At 36.2% G+C, this 27,974-nt stretch overlaps 2 protein-coding genes across 3 annotated transcripts in view; one reads left to right on the top strand and one right to left on the bottom strand.

Moving 5' to 3' along the window:
* Positions 1-641: 641 nt before the first annotated feature.
* On the bottom strand, positions 642-21,281 carry atg3 (autophagy related 3). The gene is made up of 12 exons (XM_085802582.1): positions 21,056-21,281; positions 13,317-13,358; positions 13,165-13,214; positions 10,666-10,736; positions 8,695-8,802; positions 7,291-7,343; positions 7,113-7,203; positions 6,283-6,317; positions 6,023-6,172; positions 5,034-5,161; positions 3,848-3,916; positions 642-999 (listed from the first exon to the last, which is right to left on the bottom strand). The coding sequence occupies exons 1-12, from the start codon at positions 21,125-21,127 to the stop codon at positions 918-920; spliced, it is 951 nt and encodes a 316-aa protein (XP_085658708.1). The 5' UTR covers positions 21,128-21,281; the 3' UTR covers positions 642-917.
* A 2,208-nt stretch (positions 21,282-23,489) lies between these two features.
* cars2 (cysteinyl-tRNA synthetase 2, mitochondrial) overlaps positions 23,490-27,974 on the top strand; it is a 15,315-nt gene continuing 10,830 nt past the window's right edge. For both annotated transcript variants that reach the window (XM_085802626.1, XM_085802618.1), the window contains exons 1-5: positions 23,490-23,783; positions 25,807-25,857; positions 25,945-26,062; positions 26,154-26,225; positions 27,118-27,223. In XM_085802626.1, the coding sequence (XP_085658752.1) occupies positions 23,539-23,783; positions 25,807-25,857; positions 25,945-26,062; positions 26,154-26,225; positions 27,118-27,223 (592 nt within the window). In that variant the 5' untranslated portion in view covers positions 23,490-23,538. The remainder of the gene's footprint in view (positions 23,784-25,806; positions 25,858-25,944; positions 26,063-26,153; positions 26,226-27,117; positions 27,224-27,974) is intronic.

Below are 27,974 nucleotides of genomic sequence, written 5' to 3'. Positions count from 1 at the left end.
GGATACGTGAGTTGGTTAGGTCCAAATAAAAACTGTGTTTTTCCTGCACTTTGAAGGGCTGGAAAAAATTATATTATAGCGAACAATGGAACAAAATGTTATTTCTAGTCAAAACAAATCTCATTCTACTTAAAATAAGACTCATCACATTAAAAAGTAGCTTGTTTTTAGACACTTTTTTAAAATTACTTTTTCAAGCAGATTTTCACTTGAAATAAGTAGAAAAATCTGACAGTGGATCAAGTTTTTCTTTCTTATTACAAGCACAAAAATCTTGCTTTCACTGGCAGATTTTTCTACTTATTTCAATTGAAAATTTGTTTGATTCAAGTGAAAATGATCTAAAAACAAGTTAATTTTTAGGTGATGAGTCTTATTTTAAGTGGAAAGAGATTAGTTTTGACTAGAAATGAGACATTGACAATGGAACTGTGTATTTTTTTCAGGTAAAACCTCTTTTAGGCTGTGAAAATAGGCCGTTTCTTTGGGTCCATTCACAACACTGTATGTTGTAAATCTCTGGGCAGGGCTATTATGGGCTGGCGTTGCTAACGGGAGGAGTGCAGAGAGTCTTCTACTGCAAAAAGTTAAAGTACTTTGGGGCTATTTGGAGATCATACAACCCCACTTTTAAAAAAAAAATGCTACTATCCCTTTAAATAAATAGACACAACGTGAACTCATCTCAAACCTCTCTGACTCTGGGTTTCATGGAAACAAGCCTGTTTCCTAAAGCCACCGTTTCTTTAACAGACAATCACAGTCACACACCTTTAACATCCCCCCCCCCCCCCCCCGTTCCCAAGTCCTGCACTCGCGCAGCAAAGTGTCTCGTAGTAACACAAACTCTCCTGGAACCAGAGCGGACCAGACAGAAGCTCCGATATCATCCCCGTGTTGGAGCAGAAGCGGCGAAGCTACATGGTGAAGTGTCTCGTGTAGTCGTATTCTATCGTGGGAATGACCGCCTGAACGAACTTGAGGAAAATCAGAAGATACCTGGAAGTGGAGAGTTAAGGAAAAGACATGGGATGCACAGGGGGGAATGACACAACCAGGAAGTTTAAAGGTGAGCATCGGAAACTGGAAGTGAAACTAAACCAAGTCAACCATTGTAGCCGGAATGCTTTAAGGCAGTGGTTCTCAACGTGGGGTCCGGGGACCCCCAGGGGTCCTTGAGAGGGTTCAAGGGGGTCCCCAACTTTTTCTTGAAATTTTACAATTTTTTCTAGATTTTGTTTTTTTTAATTGTTTTCGAGATGATTTCACCACCTTTTTTTCTAGAAAATGTATTACTTTTTTCTTTTTTTTTTTGAGAATTTTACCACTTTTTTCCAGAAATTTCTCTATAATATTTCCAAAAATTCACACCATTGGCCCTAATTTGAATGTACAAAACTTTATTCAGTCTCGGAACAAATATTTTTTGACGATGACGACGTGTGCTGCTGCCGTCTTGGCCAGGTCGCCCTTGAAAATGAGATCTCAATCTCAACGGGCCTTTTTACCTGGTTAAATAAAGGCTAAATAAAAATTAATAAATTTGTCTATTTCTGGTGTTTGCTTCAAAATGTTGTCCAATGGGGGTCCATGGTCTAATTTGTGTCAATTTAGGGGTCCTTGGTGTAAAAAAGTTTGAGAACCACTACTTTAAGGGACATTGTGTAACTTCTCCTGTTATCTATTCAGGAAAATCGATTATTTGGTTCAAAAGTCTGATTTTCATTAACATCAACAAAGTGAAGTGTTCCTTTCAGCTCTGAATGAGCCGTTCATATCATTTAATCTCCATGGAGCGGGTAAGCTCGGTGCTGGTTGCCATGTTACACTGATGCTGCATTCACCTGCAGTCGGGCAGACGGCCGTCGCTAACAAACCAGATGTCATTTTAGTCACAGAAGTGGAGAGAAAGACGGTAAAACGTGGGTCAGGTAAACAATTGTTGGAAACTTTCCATGGGAATTTATGGGAATAAACGGGAATAAATCCGAAATTTACAAAATTTATGGTTGGCCCTTAACAGGGAACTTAAATATAGTTGGGGGAAATATATTGTAGCATAATCTTGGCTAAACCAACCAGATTTAATGCAAGTACACTTGAATATCTAGGCTATTCCTCAGTCACATGCACACAGCACACTGCTTACTTTTTTTATTTGGGGGAGGGGGGTAATATTTTATTCAACATTCATCATGTTTTTGTTATTCAGTAAAATAATTGATTGTTCATACAAGAATTAAAAGTTGATAAAGTTCTACTCACAAATAAATCAGTTGAAATGTTTTTTAATTGTATTATTTTGCACGGATGTCTGTTTATGACAAAACAAAATTTTTGAATTTATGTTTGGATATGATACAGTTTGTTTAAATTACCCCCAATTTCCAGTTAATTCCCATAAATTCACAATAATTCCCATAATCCCCAAGGAAAGTTTCCTATTTGGAATATTTCTAAAATTCCCCAGTTTAACTTCCCATGGAAGGTTTCTGGAAATCTTCCGGAAATTTTCCACCCTTTTGCAACCCTACGTGCAGCGGCTGTCGTCCGTCTGCTGTCCGCCCAATTTCAGGTGAATGCAGCATGAAAAATACCACTGAGTTGCTTGCGATATACAACCACAACGCAACGCTAGATGGGAGGAATTCCTACACAATGTCCCTTTAAGGATTGCTTTGAATTTCAGAACTCATTCGAGATACGTTTCTAGAAAACTATAATTCAAAGAAACTGCAGATAATGGAAAGTACTGAAGTAAATGTACTCGAGGGTGGGTACTTCGTCACCCTTAAAGTCTCATTATGTCATAAATCAGTTCTGCTGAGTCACTGCTTACAATGATTCAACACAATTGGAAGGTCGTGTCCCAGTTTCAGGGTGTTTCGTGTGTAAAAGGGAAAGTTCGCCATAATGATGATGAATGAACTGACACTGTGGGATTGAAGGAGTTTTGCTTGTGTGAGCAGAAACTGAACAGAAGCTGCTGAGAGTAAAGAGTAAAACAGGATGAACAGGAAGGACATGGAGGAAAACATGGGCCACTTCCTAGTTTCTGCCACAAAGGAGAATCAAAACAGGAAAAACTGGATCGAAATCCTCTCTTCAGGGCCGTTGTCTAGGGGAGAAAGGTGATGATAACTCTAGGGGCCCAGCGCCCAGTGGGGCCCATAAAAAACCCCAGTAGTCTAATCTTTGTATGACTGATTTATTCTGCATAAGACCCTGACTAATACTCATAGTACACTGTAAAAATAATATTTGTCTTATTTCTTGTCCAAATGTCTCATTTCTAGTCAAAGCTAATTTCTCTCCACTTAAAATAAGACTCATTACCTAAAAATTAACTTGTTTTTAGATCATTTTCACTTAAATTCACAATAAATAGAAAAATCTGCCAGTGAAAGTAAGTTTTTTGTGCTTGTAATAAGGAAGAAAAACTTGCTCCACTATCAGATTTTTTCTACTTATTCCAAGTGAAAATCTGCTTGAAAGAAGTAAAAAGTGTCTAAAAACAAGCTACTTTTAATATGATGAGTCTTATTTTAAGTAGAATGAGATTTGTTTTGACTAGAAATTACATTTTCACTAGAAATAAGACAAATATTCTTGGTAAGATACTTGAGTTTTTGCAGTGTAAAGCTGCATTAGCATCAAAACAAAGAAGGCTGAATAAAAAACGATAATAAATACGTAGTCTAAGAAAAAAAAAAGGAAAAGTTAGGGGGAGGGGCCCACTTTAGTATTCTTTAAGGGGGCCCAGAATTCCTAGCAACGGCCCTGCCTCTCTTCCTTCACAATAAAGCGCATTGTTACCCACACAGATATCAACGCTGTGAAAGGATACATATGGACGCCGAGCTCTCCTCCTCCTTCTGCCACCGTCTCGATGATCTTTTTCATCACTTCGGCATGCCTGGAAGTAAAAGTGAGATCAGAGAGCTTCTTATTATATCATCCACTCACAGAAGCTTTGGTTAAAGGGATACACCAATACACCTTTCCTGAGTCCATGACCAGCAGATAGACACCATCCTTTCGACTGTGCATGCAGTAACAAGGGAGATACGGACAGAGCTAGTGCACCGCTAATTAGCTTAGCTCAAACGCTGGAAGTGTATAGGTAGTGTTTTGGTAGTTTTCTCGCCTAAACATGTTTGAAATGTTGATAAAGTGATATATTTACAGAGTTTAGAGCTAAAATGAAACCAGCTTCTGACTGCTGATTTCAGCTCAGGTAGGAGGCAGGCTAACACTACCTATACACTTCCAGTGTTTGAGCTAAGCTAATTAGCGGTGCGCTAGCTAAGCTAATTACAGGCGATACGGCTCTATCTCCCTTGTTACTGCACGCACAGTGGAAAGGATGGTGTCTATCTGCTGGTCATGGACTCGGGAGTGAGGCAAGACATGAAAAAAAAAATGTTGGTGTATCCCTTTAACACACCTTAAAGGGATAGTTCAACATTTTAGCAAATTGGCCCATTGCCATAATCCCTATAGTCATAGCAGTAGGTTCGTTACCTTTAATTGTCGGTGCAAGCTGTTTTTAGAACGGCGGAGCAGAGCCGTGAGCTGCTCAGAGCTACGCTACGGAGGCTCATTATGGGATTTCTTGGTTTCCCTCATCAAACTCATCAAATTCACAATCCAACAACTCCAAAACGCTCTGGTGGACAAGTTGTGAGCTGCACATTCACCACGCTATGAGATAATAACACAACGTTACCACACAGAGTTGTTTTAGAGGGAAATTCATGCAAAACCACTGATGCACGTTGCCTTCAGGGACAGTTTTTCATCAACAGTCTCTGTATTTCCCTCTAAAACAACTCTGTGTGGTAACGTTGTGTTATTATCTCATAGCGTGGTGAATGTGCAGTTCACAACTTGTCCACCAGAGCGTTGTGGAGTTGTTGGATTGTGTATTTGATGATAAGTTTGATGAGGGAAACCAAGAAATCCCATAATGAGCCTCCGTAGCGTAGCTCTGAGGTCAAACACACTTCTATGAGGTCAAGTCCTGGTCTTACCTGCAGGGGTGGACCGAGCACATGGCGGGTGGAGGGAGGTGGGGGTGGTTTTCTATGGTGACCGTCTTCTTCACGTGGTCCTGGCTGATGTCCTCGTACATCTGCTCTACGGTCAGCGGCTGTCTGTCCTGGAGACACCACAACATCCAGATGTTTACACAGCATGTCCTACAGCAGTGGTTCGCAAACTTATTTTTACACCAAGGACCCCTAAAGTTCGACCACGGACCCCCATTGGACAAAATTTTGAAGCAAAAACGAGAAATACAAAAATATTTGTTCTAAGACTGAAGAACAATACTTTTTTAGTCAATGTACGTTCAAATTAGGGCCAATGGCGTGAATTTTTGCAAATATTGTAGAGAAATTTCTGGAAAAAAATGTTACAATTTTTTCCCAAAAAGTTGAAAAATTTTCACAAAAAAAAAAAAAAAGTTAAAAATTTTCTAGAAAAAAGTGGTAAAATTTCTCAAAAAAAGGTCAAATTTCTCAAAAATAAATAAGTTTTAAAAAAATTCTAGAAGAAACGTGTAAAATTTCTCAAAAAGTAAGAAAAAAAAAAAATTGTAGAAAAAGTGGTAACATTAAAAAAAAAAAAAAGTAAAGTAAAAAAAAAAAAAACTAAAAAAGAAAAAACTTCTAGAAAAAAGCGATAAAATTTCTGTAAATAACAATTCTAGAAAAAAGTGGTGAAATTTCTCCAAAAAAAAAGTTTTAAAACAATTCTAGAAGAAACGTGTAAAATGTCTCAAAAAGTAAAAAAAAAAAAAAAAAACTTCTAGAAAAAGTGGTTACATTTAAAAATAAAAAAAAATAAAAAGTAAAGTAAAAAAATAATAATTAAAAAAGAAAAAACTTATATAAAAAAGTGGTAAAATTTCTAGAAAAAGAAAAAGTTGGGGACCCCCATGAACCCTCTCAAGGACCCCTTAGGGTCCCCGGACCACCACGTTGACCACCATCGTCCTACAGCAGCACTGTATCAGTACCTCATCGTATCCGAAGAGCCAGAGTCTCGGGGTCTGGTAGTATTTGTCGTAGGTGATGTACAGGTCGTACGTTCTGGTCTGGAGGATCTGGTCCTCGTTCCCCGGCTCCACTTTGGCTTTGGTTTCTACGGTTTTCATGTCCAGCGTTGCCTAGAGACAAGACGGAGGTGTCAATCAATCAATCAACCAACAATTATTATGGGCTGGACTCGTTGGTTTTACATCAGGTGATAAATCATGTGAAAGCTGAGAGCGTTCACCTCGTCGGTCTCCAGCAGGCCGCTCTCCTCGTACTCTGAAAGGACAACGCACACTCAGTCAGTCAGTTACTGTCAGTTACTGTGTAACCATGGCAACATCATCAGGGCCGTTGTATAGGGGAGAAAGGTGATGATAACTCTAGGGGCCCAGCGCCCAGTGGGGCCCATAAAAAACCCCAGTAGTCTAATCTTTGTATGACTGAATTATTCTGCGTAAGACCCTGACTAATACTCATATTACACTGTAAAAACTCAACATCTGTCCAAGAATATTTGTCTTATTTCTTGTCCAAATGTCTCATTTCTAGTCAAAACTAATCTCTTTCCACTTAAAATAAGACTCATAACCTAAAAATTTACTTGTTTTTAGATAGTTTTCACTTAAATTCACAATAAGTAGAAAAATCTGCCAGTGAAAGCATGTTTTTTGTGCTTGTAATAAGGAAGAAAAACTTGCTCCACTATCAGATTTTTTCTACTTATTTCAAGTGAAAATCTGCTTGAAAGAAGTAAAAAGTGTCTAAAAACAAGCTGCTTTTAATATGATGAGTCTTATTTTAAGTAGAATGAGATTTGTTTTGACTAGAAATGACATTTTGACTAGAAATAAGACAAATATTCTTGGTAAGATACTTGAGTTTTTGCAGTGTAATGCTGCATTAGCGTCAAAACAAAGTAGGCTAAATAAAAAACGATAATACATACGTAGTCTAAAAAAAGAAAAAAAGGAAAAGTTAGGGGGAGGGGCCCACTTTAGTATTCTTTAAGGGGGCCCAGAATTCCTAGCAACGGCCCTGGACATCATCGCCGCTATGACGTCAGATCAGCACCTTCCATATCTGCCGCTTCTCCGTCCTCGTCGTCGTCTTCGTCGTTGTCGTCGTCACAGCGCGCTGCAGACGTGGCGTTCATGTTCTTGTCCTGCGGGATTTCAGAATAAAAGCGGGATTTTATTACATCAACGAGAGACAGAAACCTAAAAATAATAATAATAAAGACTAAATATACCTTATTATTGTCCAGTGAAATTTCTTGTACAGCGTCTGTGACACCCAACAATCCTGTGGAAACACATTCAAATTAACTTTATTGCACCTCCAGACATGCCAACAGCTCGTGTTTGTTTCCAATGAATGTGCTACAGCAAAAACTGGATTTGGATATGAGTGTCAGAAAACGTATTATTTTAGAAAATTACAACTTAAAGGGACACACCAATTTTTTTTTTTCCGTGTCTTGCCTCACTCCCGAGTCCATGACCAGCAGATAGACACCATCCTTTCCACTGTGCGTGCAGTAACAAGGGAGATAGAGCCGTATCGCCGTAATTAGCTTTGCTCAAACACTGGAAGTGTATGGGTAGTGTTAGCCTGCCTCCACCTAAAGTCATCAGAGAAACTCTTCAGCAACTCTAAACGGACCGATCTTGGTCTCAGAGCTACAAAACTCTCCGGTAAGGCATCTTGAGCGGTCAAATGCCGCTAACGGGACGAGATCGGTCAAAACGGAGGGTTCAAGCAAAGACGCTTTATTTTGGTTCAAGCTAGCTACATCGAGGGTAGGTTAGCTTCCTATTTCAAAGTAAAAGCACAAATTCTATCGTCATGGTTTTCTGTATGTAAAGGGCAACGGGTGTTTTATTTTGTGAAAGTAACCGGAAGTGCGTTGGTCACAACGGCTAGCTTGAGTAGCGCCGAATTCGTCCCAACAAAATAGTAAACAGCTGGTATTTAGACAAATTAACGACACACTGCTGATCTAAACGGCTACTTTCTCTCCTAAACATGTTTGAAATGTTGATAAAGTGATATATTTACAGAGTTTAGAGCTAAAATGAAATCAGCTTCTGACTGCTGATTTCAGCTCAGGTAGGAGGCAGGCTAACACTACCCATACACTTCCAGTGTTTGAGCTAAGCTAATTAGTGACTTTAGGTGCAGGCAGGCTAACACTACCTATACACTTCCAGTGTTTGAGCTAAGCTAATTACGGGCGATACGGCTCTATCTCCCTTGTTACTGCACGCACAGTGGAAAGGATGGTGTCTATCTGCTGGTCATGGACTCGGGAGTGAGGCAAGACACGAAATTTTTTTTTTGGCGGATCACTTTAAATTCACTTAAAGGATAATTTCCGTTTTTTTACAACCTGGACCTTATTTCTAGCATAAAATAAGATCATTTACTCACCCAGATTATCTATCAGTAGTGTCTGGGTGAGTAAATGATCGTATTTTATGCTAGAAAGGTTGTAAAAAACGGAAATTATCCTTTAAACTTCATTTGTACAACGCTTTTCAACAGGTTTGTTCACAGTGCATTACAAAAAGACTGATGGGCTGAAGACAAAAATGAAAAATCGAGAAGAAAAACTGAAAATGAGACGTTGCAGCCGTGTTGAGCGTTGTGATACCTGAGTTGTGGTACGTGTCGACCCAGCCCCCGTCGCCATCGTCCTCCTCTATGATGGCCTCCAGCTCGTCTGAATACTCCATCTGTTTACAGCGCTTGTAACAGGGAACTGTAGAGTACACACACACATACACACACACACACACACACACACACACACACACACACACATATACACACATCACTGGTTATCCAAGGCTCAAAACACATTTACAGGGAACTTGAAAAGAGGAAATGAATCTGATCCTGAAAACAGAAGTTGTGCAGCACAGGATCATAGATGAAACCTTTAAATTATTACATTAAAAAGTGTCAAAAATCCCAACTTTTTAGCACTAGCACTTTATTTTTGTACTTAATTTAATATTTTCTGTGTTATTTGTAGTTTTTCTTTCCTATGTGATCATACCTTCCTTCTTTCCTTGTTGTTTCTTATATCTTTTTATTATATCGGTATTTCTTTTCAATTAAATACTCTTATTTATTCTTTTATTTATTTAGTTATTTCAATTTTTTTTTCTTTTCTTCTCCTTGAATTAATTTACCAATTTATATTTTATTTTTTGAGAGAGTGTGTGGGTCACCCCACCTAAATATGACATACTTACCTTTAAAACTACCAGGGTGGACGGGGTGGGGGGATTGTTCATTTATGTTCATTTATATTATTGAATGTAAAAAAAAAAAAGAAAGAAAAAGAAATAATACTATTTGTATGTACCTATGCATTTCATGTCTGACAATTGATAAATAAAAGTTATAAAATAAAAAAAAATCCCAACTTTTATATGGACCGTTACTACATTTTTAAAGACTGTGGTATCACTATCATCCAACATTTCTGTACTTGAGAATGTAAGAAAACATCCTTTCCTTTCCTTTCTTTTTCTTTCCTTTCCTTTCTTTCCAAATTAGGGCCAATGGCGTGAATTTTTGCAAATATTGTAGAGTACTTTCTGGAAAAAAATGTTACAATTTTTTCCAAAAAAGTTGAAAACATTTCAAAAAAAAAAAAAAAAAAGGTAAAAATTTTCTAGAAAAAAGTGGTGACATTTCTCAAAAAAAGTTTTTAAAAAATTCTAGAAGAAACGTGTAAAATTTCTCAAAGAGTAAAAAAAAAAAAAAAATTCTAGAAAAAGTGGTAACATTTAAAAAAAAAATTAAAACAAGTAAAGTAAAAGAAATAATAATTAAAAAAGAAAAAACTTCTAGAAAAAAGTGGTAAAATTTCAAGAAAAAGTTGGGGACCCCCTTTAACCCTCTCAAGGACCCCACTTTGACAACCATTGACTTAGACTATTTTATTTTATTTTTCGTTTCTATTACTCACTGGATAGTTGTATTATGTTATTATTACTAATCTGATTACTAGTAACAGCATTTAACAGCGTATTAACCAGTACATGTACACTATGCTTTGTCTTTTATGTTTTTCCTGTGTGTGTGTGTGTGTGTGTGTATATATGAGAAAAAAGAAGAAAAAAGAGAATTTAAGAAAACATACTTCCTGTTAATTATTGCAACATAAAGGTTCTGGTGTAAATCAATGCATTTCCTCAATCCTCTGTGTTTTCCCCCCATTACAAAATGAAAAAAAGTACTGATTAAATACAGTCCAATAAAGTAGAAGTAGAAGTTTTTACAGCCACATTGCAACTTCATTTGCCCACCAGTGTTTTCCGACTGTAGATTATTAAAGCAGAAGTAAGCGATCCGGTGGTTTTGGCTAATGCTGCGTTCCAGGCAGGCTTTTGAAACCGTAAATTACAGCTTCACGTCACGACTTACGACTTTGTAGCGTTCCAGGCAACACACTCGTGTTTCTCCGACCTGTTTTACCTGTGAAAGTCACTATAACGGCCACTCGTAACTTCTGACCCGTGAACTCGTAGGAAGATACAACTCTTTAAGACTTAGATAACACAAATATATCACTTACTTCTGCTTTAAATAACAGAATAGAAAGTCTCACCGTTGCGCGTCAGGAGGAACTGTTTATCCTGAGGCAGATACGGCTTCACCTTTAACTCCTCTCCTGAGGCCCTGAGGGCAGAAGCAGAAACACATCTCATAGTAAGTTGCATTTTAGCAGATATTTGACCAATCTGGGAACTAAATCATTACCAAGAAACTTCTTCACAATTGTCTTTAGGAACGTACGTAGTATCACGTCTTAAAATGTTGAAATTCAACTCCCCCGTGGACCTTAAGTAACTTGTGAGGGGTCAAACTAGGGGTTTTTCATGATTCCGAGTTGATCGCAAACATTAGTTTTACGCCCAAAACACTCCTTGGTGGAGAAAAAAACAGCTACAGCACTACTAAATACTCAATATAATGTAACTTTTATTCTACCTTTTTTTCTATAGGACATTATACAGACCCTCCAGGATTTTGTGGTGTCGCTAAATTTATTTAAAAAGTTATTATAAATGTAATTTATTATGCAGATCGGTAGCAAGCAGCGAGAGAGAAAAGATAGTGGACATGCACCAGATTTCACATACGAGCAACAACTGAAACAAGTTTGTTCGAAATGAAGATAGGAAATTCTCTATAATTTAATAATGTGATGTTGGTATTTCCTCCCATCAGCAGGATGTGACATCACAATGCAGGAATTCAGGAATGTCATCATGAGGCCACATGGTCTTGAGTGTCATAAATGCCATTAAATGATTGGATGGGACAGGAAAATAACTCAAATTGTCTACAGACAATTGCATATTCACTATACAAGACATCTATAAAAATACATCTGCTACCATGCATCAATTATCAGACTCTATAAATGTGTAAATACCTAGATTCTTCAGTCAGGGCCGTTGTATAGGGGAGAAAGGTGATGATAATTCTAAAACCCTGACTAATACTCATAGTACACTGTAAAAACTCAACATCTTTCCAAGAATATTTGTCTTATTTCTTGTCCAAATGTCTCATTTCTAGTCAAAACTAATCTCTTTCCACTTAAAATAAGACTCTTCACCTAAAAATGTACTTGTTTTTAGATCATTTTCATTTGTTTCAAACAAATTTTCACTTGAAATAAGTAGAAAAATCTGCCAGTGAAAGTCAGTTTTTTGTGCTTGTAATAAGGAAGATTATCAGATTTTTTCTACTTATTCCAAGTGAAAATCTGCTTGAAAGAAGTAAAAAGTGTCTAAAAACAAGCTACTTTTAATATGATGTGTCTTATTTTAAGTAGAATGAGATTTGTTTTGACTAGAAATGACATTTTGACTAGAAATAAGACAAATATTCTTGGTAAGATACTTGAGTTTTTGCAGTGTAATGCTGCATTAGCATCAAAACAAAGTAGGCTAAATAATAAATGATAATACATACGTAGTCTAAGAAAATAAAAAGGAAAAGTTAGGGGGAGGGGCCCACTTTAGTATTCTTTAAGGGGGCCCAGAATTCCTAGCAACGGCCCTGTCTTCAGTTATGGTGTTGTTATACCCATGCACTAGCTGTGAAATTCCAACCCTGGTTGTGACAGATTTCACCTCCTCTGTGATGTGGATGTTACACTGGATCGACTATTTATATATGTTGCTCTTATAAAACATGAAAAAAGATAATTGCATCTGACTGCCTGAGGAGCAAAGGTTCAATACTACCAGATAATATAACACAATCAATCAGTGAGTGAGTCATCATGTGACTAACTGTGCTAATCACCAATCAGGCTTCCAATAGCTTATAATTATAAATACATATCAGCAGAGTTAGCTGACAAATTTTAATACTTTTATAAAACAATCAATTTGCTTAGATTTAACTGATTATCAAAATATAGCGTATCACATCACACACCTCACTTTTGTTAAGAAAATTCAGATTTCCAGGGCTGTACAGGGGAGAAAGGTGGTGATAACTCTAGGGGCCCAGCGCCCAGTGGGGCCATTAGTATTCTTTAAGGGGGCCCAGAATTTCTAGCAAGGGCCCTGCTCACTAGCATTAATTCTCGGCCCAAACCCGGATGGACTTGGCCCAAAAAAAAAAGGAAAAATGACCCAAACCATTTATATATAATTGGAAGCATTTGAATCTTATCAGTTAACGGTTATTAATTGGTTAGCGGGCGTCGGTTGTTGGACCGAATAAAAAAAAAAAAAAAGCAAAATGTGCATCCCAATTTTTTCCCAATTTGACCGGTTGGTACAAAATGTTGCTTTTTCCAAACGCTTGCGCCCCAAGTGTAGTCATGACATCACCTGCAAACCACCTTATTCAAAAGTTTGGGAGTTAATGATAATGAACCTTTAAATATTTTACTTTCAGTTTTTGAGTAGAGTGTAGTAGAGTTTGAGTTTAGTAGTAGAGTGAATAAAAAAATGATAATACATACGTAGTCTAAGAAAAAAAAAGTGGAAAAGTCAGGGGGGCAGGGGGCCCCTTTAGTATTCTTTAAGGGGGCCCAGAATTCCTAGCTACGGCCCTGCTGATTTCATAATATGTCACTCACCATTTCCATGTGGGGCAGTGGTGAACCAGGTGATCTCCAGCTGCTACAAACTGACACACACACACACACACAGAGGCCTGAACGTAAGCATTATATACATTATATATTATATTATATTAAATATCAAATCAATATGTGTAAGTTAGTCTCACCTCCTCTGGTGTAATGACTCCTGTCTCTTTGAATTTAGATTCCTGAAATCAATAACAAAAGCAAAAGTGAATTAGCACTATAACGAAGCCATGCAAAACAAGTGGGAATTTAATGATATTATTATTAGAGTTTAGCTGCTAATTGCTTTAGCTAATGGACTATACCTCCTTCATTAAGATCCATTTCTTCTTATTCACTTTTTAAAAAGCAGTTAAAAATACATCTCAACTTCTCTTGCATTTCCCACTCTCTTTTTTTTGTACCTTATCTCTATATGTTACCGAATCACTTTGCACTTTATCTCTTTTTTTTCTCATTTCTGTTCATTTTGCTCATATAACATTGATTATGTATGCACTTTATCTCTTTTTTTTCTCATTTCTGTTCATTTTGCTCATATAACATTGATTACCTATGCACTTTATCTCTTTTTTTTCTCATTTCTGTTCATTTTGCTCATATAACATTGATTACCTATGCACTTTATCTCTTTTTTTTCCTCATTTCTGTTCATTTTGCTCATATAACATTGATTACGTATGCACTTTATCTCTTTTTTTCTCATTTCTGTTCATTTTGCTCATATAACATTGATTATCTATGCACTTTATCTATGCACTTTATCTCTTTTTTTTCTCATTTCTGTTCATTTTGCTCATATAACATTGATTATCTATGCACTTTATCTATGCACTTTATCTCTTTTTTTTCTCATTTCTGTTCATTTTGCTCATATAACATTGATTATCTATGCACTTGTGTCTTTTTTTTCTCTATGTTTATTTGTTAGCCATTGAAATTTGTCTTGCTGTAATTTGTTATAGCCAACCGGCTTCGTTCCCTCCTTGCACCATTGAAATTTGTGTGCTAAATAAATAAACTCTAAACTCTAATGTTGATATTTTTTTAAAAAGAAAATGTGAGGAATTGTGTAAGAGCTGGTGTGTTTACGCCGCTTCACTGTCTTTCATATTTTGTAATAGCTGCATGTAATATCTGATTTCTATTTTAAACTCATAAAAATTTGGTTTTTTGGACCATTTACATTTATAGATATAATATTTTCCTTGTAAAATAAAAAGATTCAACAAAAACAATTCCTTTTTTTTCATCATAAGTGAGAATTATATCTTTTTTTTTTTTTAGTTTAATCTTGATGCCTGTCAAACATTTAAACATGTCTTCTAGTTCTGTCCAAAACAAATGAGTATAACGACATTCAAAAAAAAGATGACAAATATTTTCCTCCTCCTGTTCACACAAAGTACAGTGGATATTGACAGGGTTCCTACACATTTTAAATTTCCAAATTCCATACTTTTTCCAGACCCAAATTTCATTTTCATGTCATTTCTAGTCAAAACAAATCTCATTCTACTTAAAATAAGACTCATCACATTAAAAGCAGCTTGTTTTTAGACACTTTTTACTTCTTTCAAGCAGATTTTCACTTGAAATAAGTAGAAAAATCTGATAGTGGAGCAAGTTTTTCTTTCTTATTACAAACACAAAAGACTTGCTTTCACTGGCAGATTTTTCTACTTATTTCGAGTGAAAATTAGTTTGAAACAAGTGAAAATGATCTAAAAACAAGTTCATTTTTAGGTGATGAGTCTTATTTTAAGTGGAAAGAGATTAGTTTTGACTAGAAATTTTGACAAGAAATAAGACAAATATTCTTGGAAAGATTTTGAGTTTTTGCAGTGTCTCAGTAAAAAAAAAATCAAATAATTTGCGACATTTGAGCCAATAGATGTGTTTCATGTTATAAATCATGCAATTAATCACTTGTTTTCATTATTCTGAATTTGTATGCCATTATGTAACCAAATAATTTCCAGGAGATTGTAGCTAGGTAGCCTACAATAGCGCATATATAGGCTACCATCATAATTTATAGTATTCCAAGGTTTTTATAGCTTTTCTGTCTTTCATATTTTGTAATAGCTGCATGTAATATCTGATTTCTATTTTAAACTCATAAAAATTTGGTTTTTTGGACCATTTACATTTATAGATATAATATTTTCCTTGTAAAATAAATTGCAGTAGTGGAGTTGAGGGGGGATGAGGGGGGATGGCATCCCCCCTGTAATAAAAACGATCAAAATCATCCCCCCTGAAAAAATGCCATCCCCCCTCTCCATCCCTCCCATTTTTACATTAAATGTTGGACATATAACTTGTAATTATAGGCTGTCAAATCAATTTTAACAGCGTCAATTTTTAAAAAATCTATTGATAGTTGATTTCATTAAAAAACATTTGCACAAATCAAGCCTATCCACTTTTCCATGTTGATAAAAGTATTAAAATGATAATTCAAGGGATATTTAGGCTATAATAGATTAAAATGTGCAATTAATTTGCGATTAATCGTGAGTTAACTATGACATTCATGAGATTAATCGGGATTAAATATGTTAATAGATTGACAGCCCTCATTATTCCATCATTAGAGAGTAGGCCTACGCATGTTGAATAAAAGAAATAATAAAATCTGAGGGCACAAATAAAAAAATTCTAATAAACTTGGCTTGATTTGATTTGAGAGGATTAAGAAGTCTTATTTTCAGTGTTTTGTTTTGATATCGAATTTACATGAATTGACCATCCCCCCTGATTTTTTTTTTTACAACTCGACTACTGATCATAAGTGAGAATTATATCTTTTTTTTTTTTTAGTTTAATCTTGATGCCTGTCAAACATTTAAACATGTCTTCTAGTTCTGTCCAAAACAAATGAGTATAACGACATTCAAAAAAAAGATGACAAATATTTTCCTCCTCCTGTTCGGTCCGTGTATCTTTTGGTCATTGGATTTTCTTTTGAGCCCTCCTCAGATATGATATGGAAAAACAAGGCCTGACATCTACAGAAATCTGTGTGCATATCACACAAAAGTGGGTGCAGAAGAGGATTTGAGGAGATTTTGAGCTGAAAATGGCAGAAACTTAATGGAAGTCCCCAACATATCTGGAGTTAGAGGTGGAAAAAGTCATAGGTAACTGATCCAGTCCATCCCACAGTCTTACCTTGAAAATCATGACAACTTCTGGTGTCAGAACATGAAAAAAAAAAAGGTTGTTTTTGGTCTGTTTTTTAGTTTCTGTTGTCTAGTGATTTTATGTTTTGTTATATGAAATAGAATAAGAAAATCAAACTGTTTTTAAAATGTAGTTAATTGCTCTTTGACACTCAAAAAGAAGAATGCTTTGTGTTTCCATTTTATTTCTTGTATTTCAACATGAAAATCAAATAAACCTACAAATCAACAAGTGAAAATGATCTAAAAACAAGTTAATTTTTAGGTGATGAGTCTTATTTTAAGTGGAAAGAGGTTAGATTTGACTAGAAATTTTGACAAGAAATAAGACAAATATTCTTGGAAAGATTTTGAGTTTTTGCAGTGTCTCAGTAAAAAAAAAATCAAATAATTTGTGACATTTGAGCCAATAGATGTGTTTCATGTTATAAATCATGCAATTAATCACTTGTTTTCATTATTCTGAATTTGTATGCCATTATGAAACCAAATCATTTCCAGGAGATTGTAGCTAGGTAGCCTACAATAGCGCATATATAGGCTACCACCATAATTTATAGTATTCCAAGGTTTTTATAGCTTTTCTGTCTTTCATATTTTGTAATAGCTGCATGTAATATCTGATTTCTATTTTAAACTCATAAAAATGTGGTTTTTTGGACCATTTACATTTATAGATATAATATTTTCCTTGTAAAATAAAAAGATTCAACAAAAACAATTCCTTTTTTTTCATCATAAGCAGTAGTGGAGTTGAGGGGGGATGAGGGGGGATGGCATCCCCCCTGTAATAAAAACGATCAAAATCATTCCCCCTGAAAAAATGCCATCCCCCCTCTCCATCCCTCCCCTTTTCACATTAAATGTTGGACATATAACTTGTAATTATAGGCTGTCAAATCAATTTTAACAGCGTCAATTTTAAAAAAATCTATTGATAGTTGATTTCATTAAAAAACATTTGCACAAATCAAGCCTATATCCACTTTTCCATGTTGATAAAAGTATTAAAATGATAATTCAAGGGATATTTAGGCTATAATAGATTAAAATGTGCGATTAATTGGCGATTAATCGTGAGTTAACTATGACATTCATGAGATTAATCGGGATTAAATATGTTAATAGATTGACAGCCCTCATTATTCCATCATTAGAGAGTAGGCCTACGCATGTTGAATAAAAGAAATAATAAAATCTGAGGGCACAAATAAAAAAATTCTAATAAACTTGGCTTGATTTGATTTGAGAGGATTAAGAAGTCTTATTTTCAGTGTTTTGTTTTGATATCGAATTTACATGAATTGACCATCCCCCCTGAATTTTTTTTTTACAACTCGACTACTGATCATAAGTGAGAATTATATCTTTTTTTTTTTTTAGTTTAATCTTGATGCCTGTCAAACATTTAAACATGTCTTCTAGTTCTGTCCAAAACAAATGAGTATAACGACATTAAAAAAAAAGATGACAAATATTTTCCTCCTCCTGTTCGGTCAGTGTATCTTTTGGTCATTGGATTTTCTTTTGAGCCCTCCTCAGATATGATATGGAAAAACAAGGCCTGACATCTACAGAAATCTGTGTGCATAATATCACACAAAAGTGGGTGCAGAAGAGGATTTGAGGAGATTTTGAGCTGAAAATGGCAGAAACTTAATGGAAGTCCCCAACATATCTGGAGTTAGAGGTGGAAAAAGTCATAACTGATCCAGTCCATCCCACAGTCTTACCTTGAAAATGACAACTTCTGGTGTCAGAACATGAAAAAAAAAGGTTGTTTTTGGTGTGTTTTTTAGTTTCTGTTGTCTAGTGATTTTATGTTTTGTCATATGAAATAGAATAAGAAAATCAAACTGTTTTTAAAATGTAGGCCTAGTTAATTGCTCTTTGACACTCAAAAAGAAGAATGCTTTGTGTTTCCATTTTATTTCTTGTATTTCAACATGAAAATCAAATAAACCTACAAATCTTTTTTTGTTTTTTAATTCACATTCTTCAAAAGAAAATCCAATGACCAAAAGATACACTGACCCTGTTCACACAAAGTACAGTGGATATTGATATTTTTAAATTTAGAGATGGCCTGCTAGCTAATGTTGATATTTTAAAGAAGAAGGGAGGGATTGGGTAAGAGCTGGTGTGTTTACGCAGCAGCAGCAGCAGCCACCACCATAATTTATAGTATTCCAAGGTTTTTATAGCTTTTCTGTCTTTCATATTTTGTAATAGCTGCATGTAATATCTGATTTCTATTTTAAACTCATAAAAATTTGTTTTTTTGGACCATTTACATTTATAGATATAATATTTTCCTTGTAAAATAAAAAGATTCAACAAAAACAATTCCTTTTTTTTCATCATAATAAGTGAGAATTATATCTTTTTTTTTTTTAGTTTAATCTTGATGCCTGTCAAACATTTAAACATGTCTTCTAGTTCTGTCCAAAACAAATGAGTATAACGACATTCAAAAAAAAGATGACAAATATTTTCCTCCTCCTGTTCGGTCCGTGTATCTTTTGGTCATTGGATTTTCTTTTGAGCCCTCCTCAGATATGATATGGAAAAACAAGGCCTGACATCTACAGAAATCTGTGTGCATATCACACAAAAGTGGGTGCAGAAGAGGATTTGAGGAGATTTTGAGCTGAAAATGACAGAAACTTAATGGAAGTCCCCAACATATCTGGAGTTAGAGGTGGAAAAAGTCATAGGTAACTGATCCAGTCCATCCCACAGCCGTACCTTGAAAATGACAACTTCTGGTGTCAGAACATGAAAAAAAAAAAGGTTGTTTTTGGTGTGTTTTTTAGTTTCTGTTGTCTAGTGATTTTATGTTTTGTTATATGAAATAGAATAAGAAAATCAAACTGTTTTTAAAATGTAGTTAATTGCTCTTTGACACTCAAAAAGAAGAATGCTTTGTGTTTCCATTTTATTTCTTGTATTTCAACATGAAAATCAAATAAACCTACAAATCTTTTTTTGTTTTTTAATTCACATTCTTCAAAAGAAAATCCAATGACCAAAAGATACACTGACCCTGTTCACACAAAGTACAGTGGATATTGATATTTTTAAATTTAGAGATGGCCTGCTAGCTAATGTTGATATTTTAAAGAAAAAGGGAGGGATTGGGTCAGAGCTGGTGTGTTTACGCCGCTTCCCAGCAGCAGCCACCACCATAATTTATAGTATTCCAAGGTTTTTATAGCTTTTCTGTCTTTCATATTTTGTAATAGCTGCATGTAATATCTGATTTCTATTTTAAACTCATAAAAATTTGGTTTTTTGGACCATTTACATTTATAGATATAATATTTTCCTTGTAAAATAAAAAGATTCAACAAAAACAATTCCTTTTTTTTCATCATAATAAGTGAGAATTATATCTTTTTTTTTTTTAGTTTAATCTTGATGCCTGTCAAACATTTAAACATGTCTTCTAGTTCTGTCCAAAACAAATGAGTATAACGACATAGAAAAAAAAAGATGACAAATATTTTCCTCCTCCTGTTCACACAAAGTACAGTGGATATTGACAGGGTTCCTACACATTTTAAATTTCCAAATTCCGTACTTTTTCCAGACCCAAATTTCATTTTCATGTCATTTCTGGTCAAAACAAATCTCATTCTACTTAAAATAAGACTCATCACATTAAAAGCAGCTTGTTTTTAGACACTTTTTACTTCTTTCAAGCAGATTTTCACTTGAAATAAGTAGAAAAATCTGATAGTGGAGCAAGTTTTTCTTTCTTATTACAAACACAAAAGACTTGCTTTCACTGGCAGATTTTTCTACTTATTTCGAGTGAAAATTAGTTTGAAACAAGTGAAAATGATCTAAAAACAAGTTCATTTTTAGGTGATGAGTCTTATTTTAAGTGGAAAGAGATTAGTTTTGACTAGAAATTTTGACAAGAAATAAGGCAAATATTCTTGGAAAGATTTTGAGTTTTTACAGTGTACTATGACTCAGTAAAAAAAATCAAATAATTTGTGACATTTGAGCCAATAGATGTGTTTCATGTTATAAATCATGCAATTAATCACTTGTTTTCATTATTCTGAATGTGTATGCCATTATGTAACCAAATAATTTCCAGGAGATTGTAGCTAGGTAGCCTACAATAGCGCATATATAGGCTACCACCATAATTTATAGTATTCCAAGGTTTTTATAGCTTTTCTGTCTTTCATATTTTGTAGTAGCTGCATGTAATATCTGATTTCTATTTTAAACTCATAAAAATGTGGTTTTTTGGACCATTTACATTTATGGATATAATATTTTCCTTGTAAAATAAAAAGATTCAACAAAAACAATTCCTTTTTTTTCATCATAATAAGTGAGAATTATATCTTTTTTTTTTTTTAGTTTAATCTTGATGCCTGTCAAACATTTAAACATGTCTTCTAGTTCTGTCCAAAACAAATGAGTATAACGACATAGAAAAAAAAAGATGACAAATATTTTCCTCCTCCTGTTCACACAAAGTACAGTGGATATTGATATTTTTAAATTTAGAGATGGCCTGCTAGCTAATGTTGATATTTTAAAGAAAAAGGGAGGGATTGGGTCAGAGCTGGTGTGTTTACGCAGCAGCAGCAGCAGCAGCAGCAGCAGCCACCACCTATCAACAAGCTAACTTCACTTAGCTGCTGCAGAGAGAGAAGTTTCTTTACCTTCAGCACCGGGGTGAGGAACTCAGCAACTCCCAGAGCCGTTCCCTTCACCGTGTTGATCACGTTCTGCATCTTCAACCGTCCAATAACGCTGCTGCTGCTTCTCTAACCTCCTCTAGATCAGCGCTTCTTTATTTATTTGGACATAGCTACCTGCTCCCAGCAATAGTAGACAGATAGCATGGATGTAGCCCAGCGAGAGCGAGAACGGAGTCACATGATACGATAGGAGAGAAACACTTCCGGGGTCGGAACTCTCGCGAGAAGTCGTGAGGGTAAAAGGCATAGACTGTAAAAAGAAGGTAAAAGGTGACAGAAACAGAAAATTAGAGGCTGCTACCGTCTCTGTGAACCTTTTACAGTCTATGCTGTGAACGTGTGTGTGGATTTATACAATCTGTAGGTAGATGAAAGTGAGATGTTTATATATTTTTTATGATAACATTAAATATTTACACTACTTTTTTTTTTTGTGTGTGTGTTTGTAGTTTTTTTTTTTTTTTTTTTTAACTTTATTAACATTTATGTACAGAACAATACTGTTGTGCCAGGGGGGGAAAAAAAAAAATATATATATATATATAAATATACAAAGAGATTATGCTTACCATGTATATATATATATATAAAAAAAAAAATCTATATATATATGTCTATAAAAAAAACTAAAAAAAAACATTGAAGTAAAGAAGATCATATTAAATAAATGCATACTTATCCAAAATAAAATTGGTTTTTAATGCTTTTGGTGCTTCAAGTCCTTTGGTGTCGGTGCCATACTGAAAAAGCTCTTTCAAAAAAACTGATTTTTTGGAGCCTGGATCATTTCACACAAGAAGTTCCCCAATATGCAACTACAATAAAAGACATTAAAATAAAAAAGCTATGAAAACGAACTGTATTTTTTGAAAGATTCAACATAGCCCCTCTTTAAGAACTTTTTACTAGGTAAATAGATTCCTCCAAATCTGGCAATGTTTATTTGTATTTATCTTATCTTTAATACTGTCATTGCCATTTTTGTTTCCTTTTCTCATTCTCCCCCTGTCTGCTTTGTCCACCTCTATCTCTTTGTATAATGAATAATGCCAACATATGCTATGTTATGTGCTTAGATAACTCTGTTACGCTTATCTCACGTCAATTAAAAAAATAAAAAATAAAAAAACACTCTGTGCTGCCTCTGGTCTCCCTAAAGGGGCGTGGCCCTGCAGAAGCCCACGTGACATCATACAGGAAGCAGCTGACTCCTCATGGAAGGTCTTGGTTTATAAACCGTCTTTGGAGGACAGACAGTGGAGTTGTAACACAGAATATCCCTCTTTCATTTAGTGAAGAACAATTTACTGAACATCACAACACCAAGATTGCCAAAGCTTAAAATTGATGGTGTAGACCTTGTGAATGAAAAGTGTAATAATACATTTCTGAGACAATACTTTGTAAACACTGTTTACCCAGGTAGAACCAGAAATACACTTATTCTTCAAGACTATAACAAACATGATATATCAACCATCAGAACTAAATTCTTAAAATTTCCAGTTCCCCCTAAATATAAAGAAATTCACTTGAAAACAATAAATAACATATATCCCTCTAATGAATTCATAAAGAAAAGATTTAAATTTGAGGTAGAGAATTGTCATACATGTAATACAAATGTTGAAACTACAGAGCACTTATTTTATGGGTGTGGAGCGGTTCAGAATGTGGAGAGATCTTCACAATCTGCTTTCCTCCAAATCTATAGAAATACATTTCTTCTCTTATCAAGATATTCAAATGGGTGTAATTCTCAAAAATAAAAAAAATGAATTTTTGGTATTTATTTATAGCAACAAAATACTACATACACATTTATTTCATGTATTAATTTTTATACTCTCTACAGTATAGGCTCTGGTACTCAGCCTTTATAGAAAATATTTTGATTTCCTATGTAATGCAGAAGCGGAGGTGTGATTTTTCTTTCACTCTGATTTGATTTGCACATATGATATGGACAGAAATGAGTATGTCATTGTATTTGTTCTTCAGGTTTACATGTTTAATAAAGAAAGTTAAAAAAAACAAAAAAAAGGTCTTGTTTATAACTTTTCTTTTTTTTTGTAAGTGGTCTGTTTTTTTTTCAAACTTTATTTGTTCAAAATGTACATACATTCTCGAACAGGAAAACTGTTGCATTCTTTTCTTTTCTTTTTAAAGACATTGCTTTTCTTACAAAAAAATAGAAAATTAAATCTACAAGGCTTGATTGACACTGAATGGTCTTGGTTTATAACCTTTTTTTTTCTTTTTTTTTAAACTTTATTAACATTTTTGTACAGAACAATACTGTTGTGCCAGGGGAACTCTCGCGAGAAGTCGTGAGGGTAAAGGTGACAGAAACAGAAAAATGTGGAGGAGAGACAGCAGCAGCACTAGTAGCTGAGCGCGGAGTAATATTTAATATTCAACTGTTTTGGTTCCAGAGGGTCGGGATGTGGAGAAGCGCGGTGCGGACGGTGGCCTGCAGGGCTCAGCTTCTCAACACAGCGCGGCTCGTCCGCCTGATAGTCAAAGCAGCCGGGTCACGCACCACGTCCTGCTGCGGGGTCTCAGCCTCAGGGAATCGGACCTGGACCTGGACCAGACCCAGCGGGTTCGACACCGGGGTGAAGACCTTCAACAGCCTGACCAAGAAGAAAGAGCCGCTGGTCCTGGCCAGAGACGGAGTGGCCACATGGTAGGAAGGAAGAAGAAATACAGTGTAATGTCCCTTTTATGCAGGTGCAATAAGCAGGGCCGTAGCTAGGAATTCTGGGGCCCCTTAAAGAATACTAAAGTGGGCCCCCTAACCCCCTGACTTTCCCCCTTCTTTCTTAGACTACGTATGTATTATCGTTTTTTATTTAGCCTTCTTTGTTTTGACACTAATGCAGCATTACACTGCAAAAACTCAAGTATCTTAGCAAGAATATTTGTCTTATTTCTAGTCAAAATGTCATTTCTAGTCAAAACAAATCTCATTCTACTTAAAATAAGACTCATCATATTAAAAGCAGCTTGTTTTTAGACACTTTTTACTTCTTTCAAACAGATTTTCACTTGGAATAAGTAGAAAAAAATCTGATAGTGGAGCAAGTTTTTCTTCTTTATTACAAGCACAAAAAACTTACTTTCACTGGCAGATTTTTCTATTTATTGTGAATTTAAGTGAAAATGATCTAAAAACAAGTTAATTTTAAGGTAATGAGTCTTATTTTAAGTGGAAAGAGATTAGTTTTGACTAGAAATGAGACATTTGGACAAGAAATAAGACAAATATTCTTGGAAAGATGTTGAGTTTTTACAGTGTACTATGAGTATTAGTCAGGGTCTTATGCAGAATAAATCAGTCATACAAAGATTAGACTACTGGGGTTTTTATGGGCCCCAAGAATTATCATCCCCTTTCTCCCCTATCCACCTTCTTCCGGAGAATGATGCTGGGTGTCACCATGACGCTCCATTCCACCGTTACTGTATTGTTGATAGCATCTGGTTGATAGACATCGGCCGTGATGACTTTATCACGTCAATCAATCAATCAATTTGTTTATTTCGGGCATGTCAATTTAAATCATCATTATCACACTTCATCTTCGTTCAAATAATACAACACACGTGGCCGAAAGGGAAAGTGGGAGAAGCAAAAGCTGATCTAGTCCCGCCCCCGTTACCCACAGAATAAGAATATTTGTCATAATGTTTTTGTTTTTTTCTTTTTTTTTTTTACATTTTGATAAAACATTCTTTTACGTATGACATTTTGACATAACATGTTACGGCAGTAGATAGTATACAGATCATATCATAATTTTTTCCTTTGTTTTTGCTTTTTTACATTTTGATATAACATACTTTTACTTATGACATTTGACATAACATGTAATTTTAATGAGAACAATACGGACGAGGTTTTAGCTTTATGTCACATTTTCACGTCACTATATCACCGTTGTGACTACTCTGATGTTTATGAAGTCTATAAAACAAATTGTTGAACAAACATTTTAGACTAGCTAGGCTAACCGTTAGCTGTTAGCTGTTAGCAGTGTCTTAAATAACTCAATAAACGCTCCATGAAAAGAATATTTTCTCCAGCGGATATCCTAGTTCCAACATGACTGAGCTAACTGGAGTAGTTTCATGTCGTGTCCGACAACGGGAGGGTTTTAACAGCTGACGTCCTCCTGTTAGCTTAGCTACTGCTGTTAGCTGTCAGCAGCAGCTAAGCTAACAGCTACGATAACCATGACTAATTACAAAAACGTGCACACAGAAATAGTAATGTTTGTTCAATAATTCGTTTTATAGACTTAACAAACATCAGATTTAGTCAAAACGGTTTTGGCAGCCCGGAGCCCCCACATTTGGTACCTACACCGGTGGCTAACGCTACCAGTTAGCCGCTAACGCTACCAGTTAGCCGCTCGCTAGAACTGGTGGCTAACGCTACTAGTTAGCCGCTAACGCTACCAGTTAGCCGCTTGCTAGAACTGGTGGCTAACGCTACCAGTTAGCCGCTAACGCTACCAGTTAGCCGCTCGCTAGAACTGGTGGCTAACGCTACCAGTTAGCCGCTCGCTAGAATGCTACTAAAACCCACTTCCGTTGTGGTGTGACGCAATGGATCATGGGAAAATAAAGTGGTGGATACAACGGCCCTGGTAATAACAACAACGTCACTCAGTGTTGTTAATTAATGTGTTGTCCCTTCCCTTTAGGTACAGCTGCGGTCCCACCGTCTACGACCACGCCCACCTGGGTCACGCATGGTAACGTCATAAACATCCCATAATAGATACAACACCACATCTGTACAGCTGTGTGACTCAGTAACCCCCCCCCCTGTCCCGTCTCAGCTCCTACGTCAGGTTTGACATCCTGCAGAGGGTCCTGTCCCGGGTGTTCGGGGTCACGGTCGTCCACGCCATGGTGATCACCGACATCGATGATAAGATCATTAGGAGAGGCTGGGAGGTAAGACGAGACTGGTGATCGGTGATGGATCGATCAGGGCTGATGTGGTTAATTAGTTTTGTTTCTAACTCTGTGTTGTGTGTCTCTGCAGGAGAACGTGTCCCCCACCATGATCGCCAGACTGTACGAGGACGAATTCAAGAGGGACATGCTGTCCTTAAAGGTCTATCCTCAACTCACTATAGACCGAATCTCCTTGTTGTTTACATTCTACTTCCTGGTAGAAAACCAGCTGTAATGTGAATGAGATCAATAGTAAGGAACGAGAGTTTAGCTATATATCATATTTTTCAGGCCCCGTCACCGTTTAGACAAATCTGAAATGATTGAAGAAACATTACTATTTCTGTGTGTGTGTGTTTTGTGTTGCTATGTGTTGTATTTATTCAGTTGGGGGGAATCACAGTGTCTAGAAAGCATCAGTGGCTCAGCTGACAGGGACAGCTAACGGTAGCTAAGCTAACGGTAGCTAAGCTAACAGCAGCAGCTAAGCTAACAGCAGGACGTCAGCTGTTAAAACCCTCCCGTTGTGGGACACCACATGAAACTACTCCAGTTAGCTCAGTCATGTTGGAACTCAGATATCCGCTGGAGAAAATATTTGTTCATGGAGCGTTTATTGAGTCACTGAGTTATTAAAGTTAAACAGGTAGCTAACCGTTAGCCCGGCTAATCTATGATAACCATGACTAATTACAAAAATGTGCACACAGAAATAGTAATGTTTGTCCAATCATTGGTTTTATAAACTTTACAAACATCAGATTAGTCTAAACGGCGATATAGTGACATGAAAAAGTAGATAAATATAGAGAAACTCTCGTCCGTCACTATTGTTCTCATGCTGGTTTTCTACCAGGAAGTAGTTGTAAACAACAAGGAGATTCGTCCTATTCAAGTGGTAGCTACCCTAGACTCCTTCTATTCAGTCTCAGTCTTGTTTCCACCAGACTCTGTGGACCTGTAGTGTCTTGTGGACCAGGTCTCCAGGTCTGGACCAGGTCTGGACCAGGTCTCCAGGTCTTCAGGTCTTCATGTTGTGTGGTTGTGTTCAGGTGGTTCCTCCAGCTGCCTACCTGAGAGTCACAGAGAACGTCCATCACATCGTCTCCTTCATCGAGGGGATCATCAGGAACGGACACGGCTACCACACTGACGACGGTGAGGGGTCACGATGGGACAGTCTGATAGGGGACTGTTGTCCTCCTGGGTCAGGGAAGGAAGGATGAAGGGAAAGAAGGAAGGGGAAAGGAAAGAAAGATAGATGGAGGGAGGAAACAGAGTCAATTGGGTCAAAAAGGAAGGAAGAAGTAAGGACGAAGGGGAGGAAGGGAGGAAGGATGTGAAGAAAGATGGATGGAGGGAACAGATTCATTCAAGGAAGGAAGAAGGAAGGGAAGGAGGGAAGGAAGGATGAAGGGAAAGATGGGAGGAAAGAAGGAAGGGGAAAAGGAAAGAAAGATAGATAGAGGGAGGGAACAGAGTCAATTGGGTCAAAAAGGAAGGAAGAAGTAAGGACGAAGGGAAGGAAGGAAGGATGGGAGGGAAAAAAGGATGGTGGAAAGAAGGAAGGGAAAAAGGATTGTGGAAAGAATGAAAGGAAAAAGGAAGGAAAGAAAGATGGAGGGAGGGAACGGATCGGGTCAGTTGGGTCAAAAGAGGAAGGAAGAAGAAGTAAGGACGAAGGGAAGGAAGGAAGGAAGGGAGGGGAAAAGGATTGTGGAAAGAAGGAAGGAAAGAAAGATGGAGGGAAGGAAGGAAGGATGGGAGGGAAAAAGGAAGTAAAGAAAGATGGAGGGAGGGAACAGATTCATTCAAGGGAGGAAGAAAGAAGGGAAGGAAGGAAGGGAGGGAAAAAGGATTGTGGAAAGAAGGAAGGGAAAAGGAAAGAAAGATGGAAAGATGGAGGGAG

The sequence above is a fragment of the Trachurus japonicus genome, chromosome 2, assembly GCF_045865225.1.
Source record: "Trachurus japonicus isolate A0001 chromosome 2, Traja_1.0".
Taxonomy (NCBI): Eukaryota; Metazoa; Chordata; class Actinopteri; order Carangiformes; family Carangidae; genus Trachurus; species Trachurus japonicus.
Note: the sequence above shows the minus strand (reverse complement) of the source record. Positions and strands in the feature narration are given on the sequence as shown.

Excerpts from the sequence above, each read along its gene's own strand:
- atg3 (XM_085802582.1), bottom strand. The coding sequence starts at position 21,127 with ATGCAGAACGTGATCAACACGGTGAAGGGAACGGCTCTGGGAGTTGCT. Across the intron at positions 8,803-10,665 it reads GTTCCTCCTGACGCGCAACG|TTCCCTGTTACAAGCGCTGT; the intron begins GTGAGACTTTCT and ends TGTACTCTACAG. Across the intron at positions 5,162-6,022 it reads GGCTCTTCGGATACGATGAG|GACAGACAGCCGCTGACCGT; the intron begins GTACTGATACAG and ends TGGTGTCTCCAG.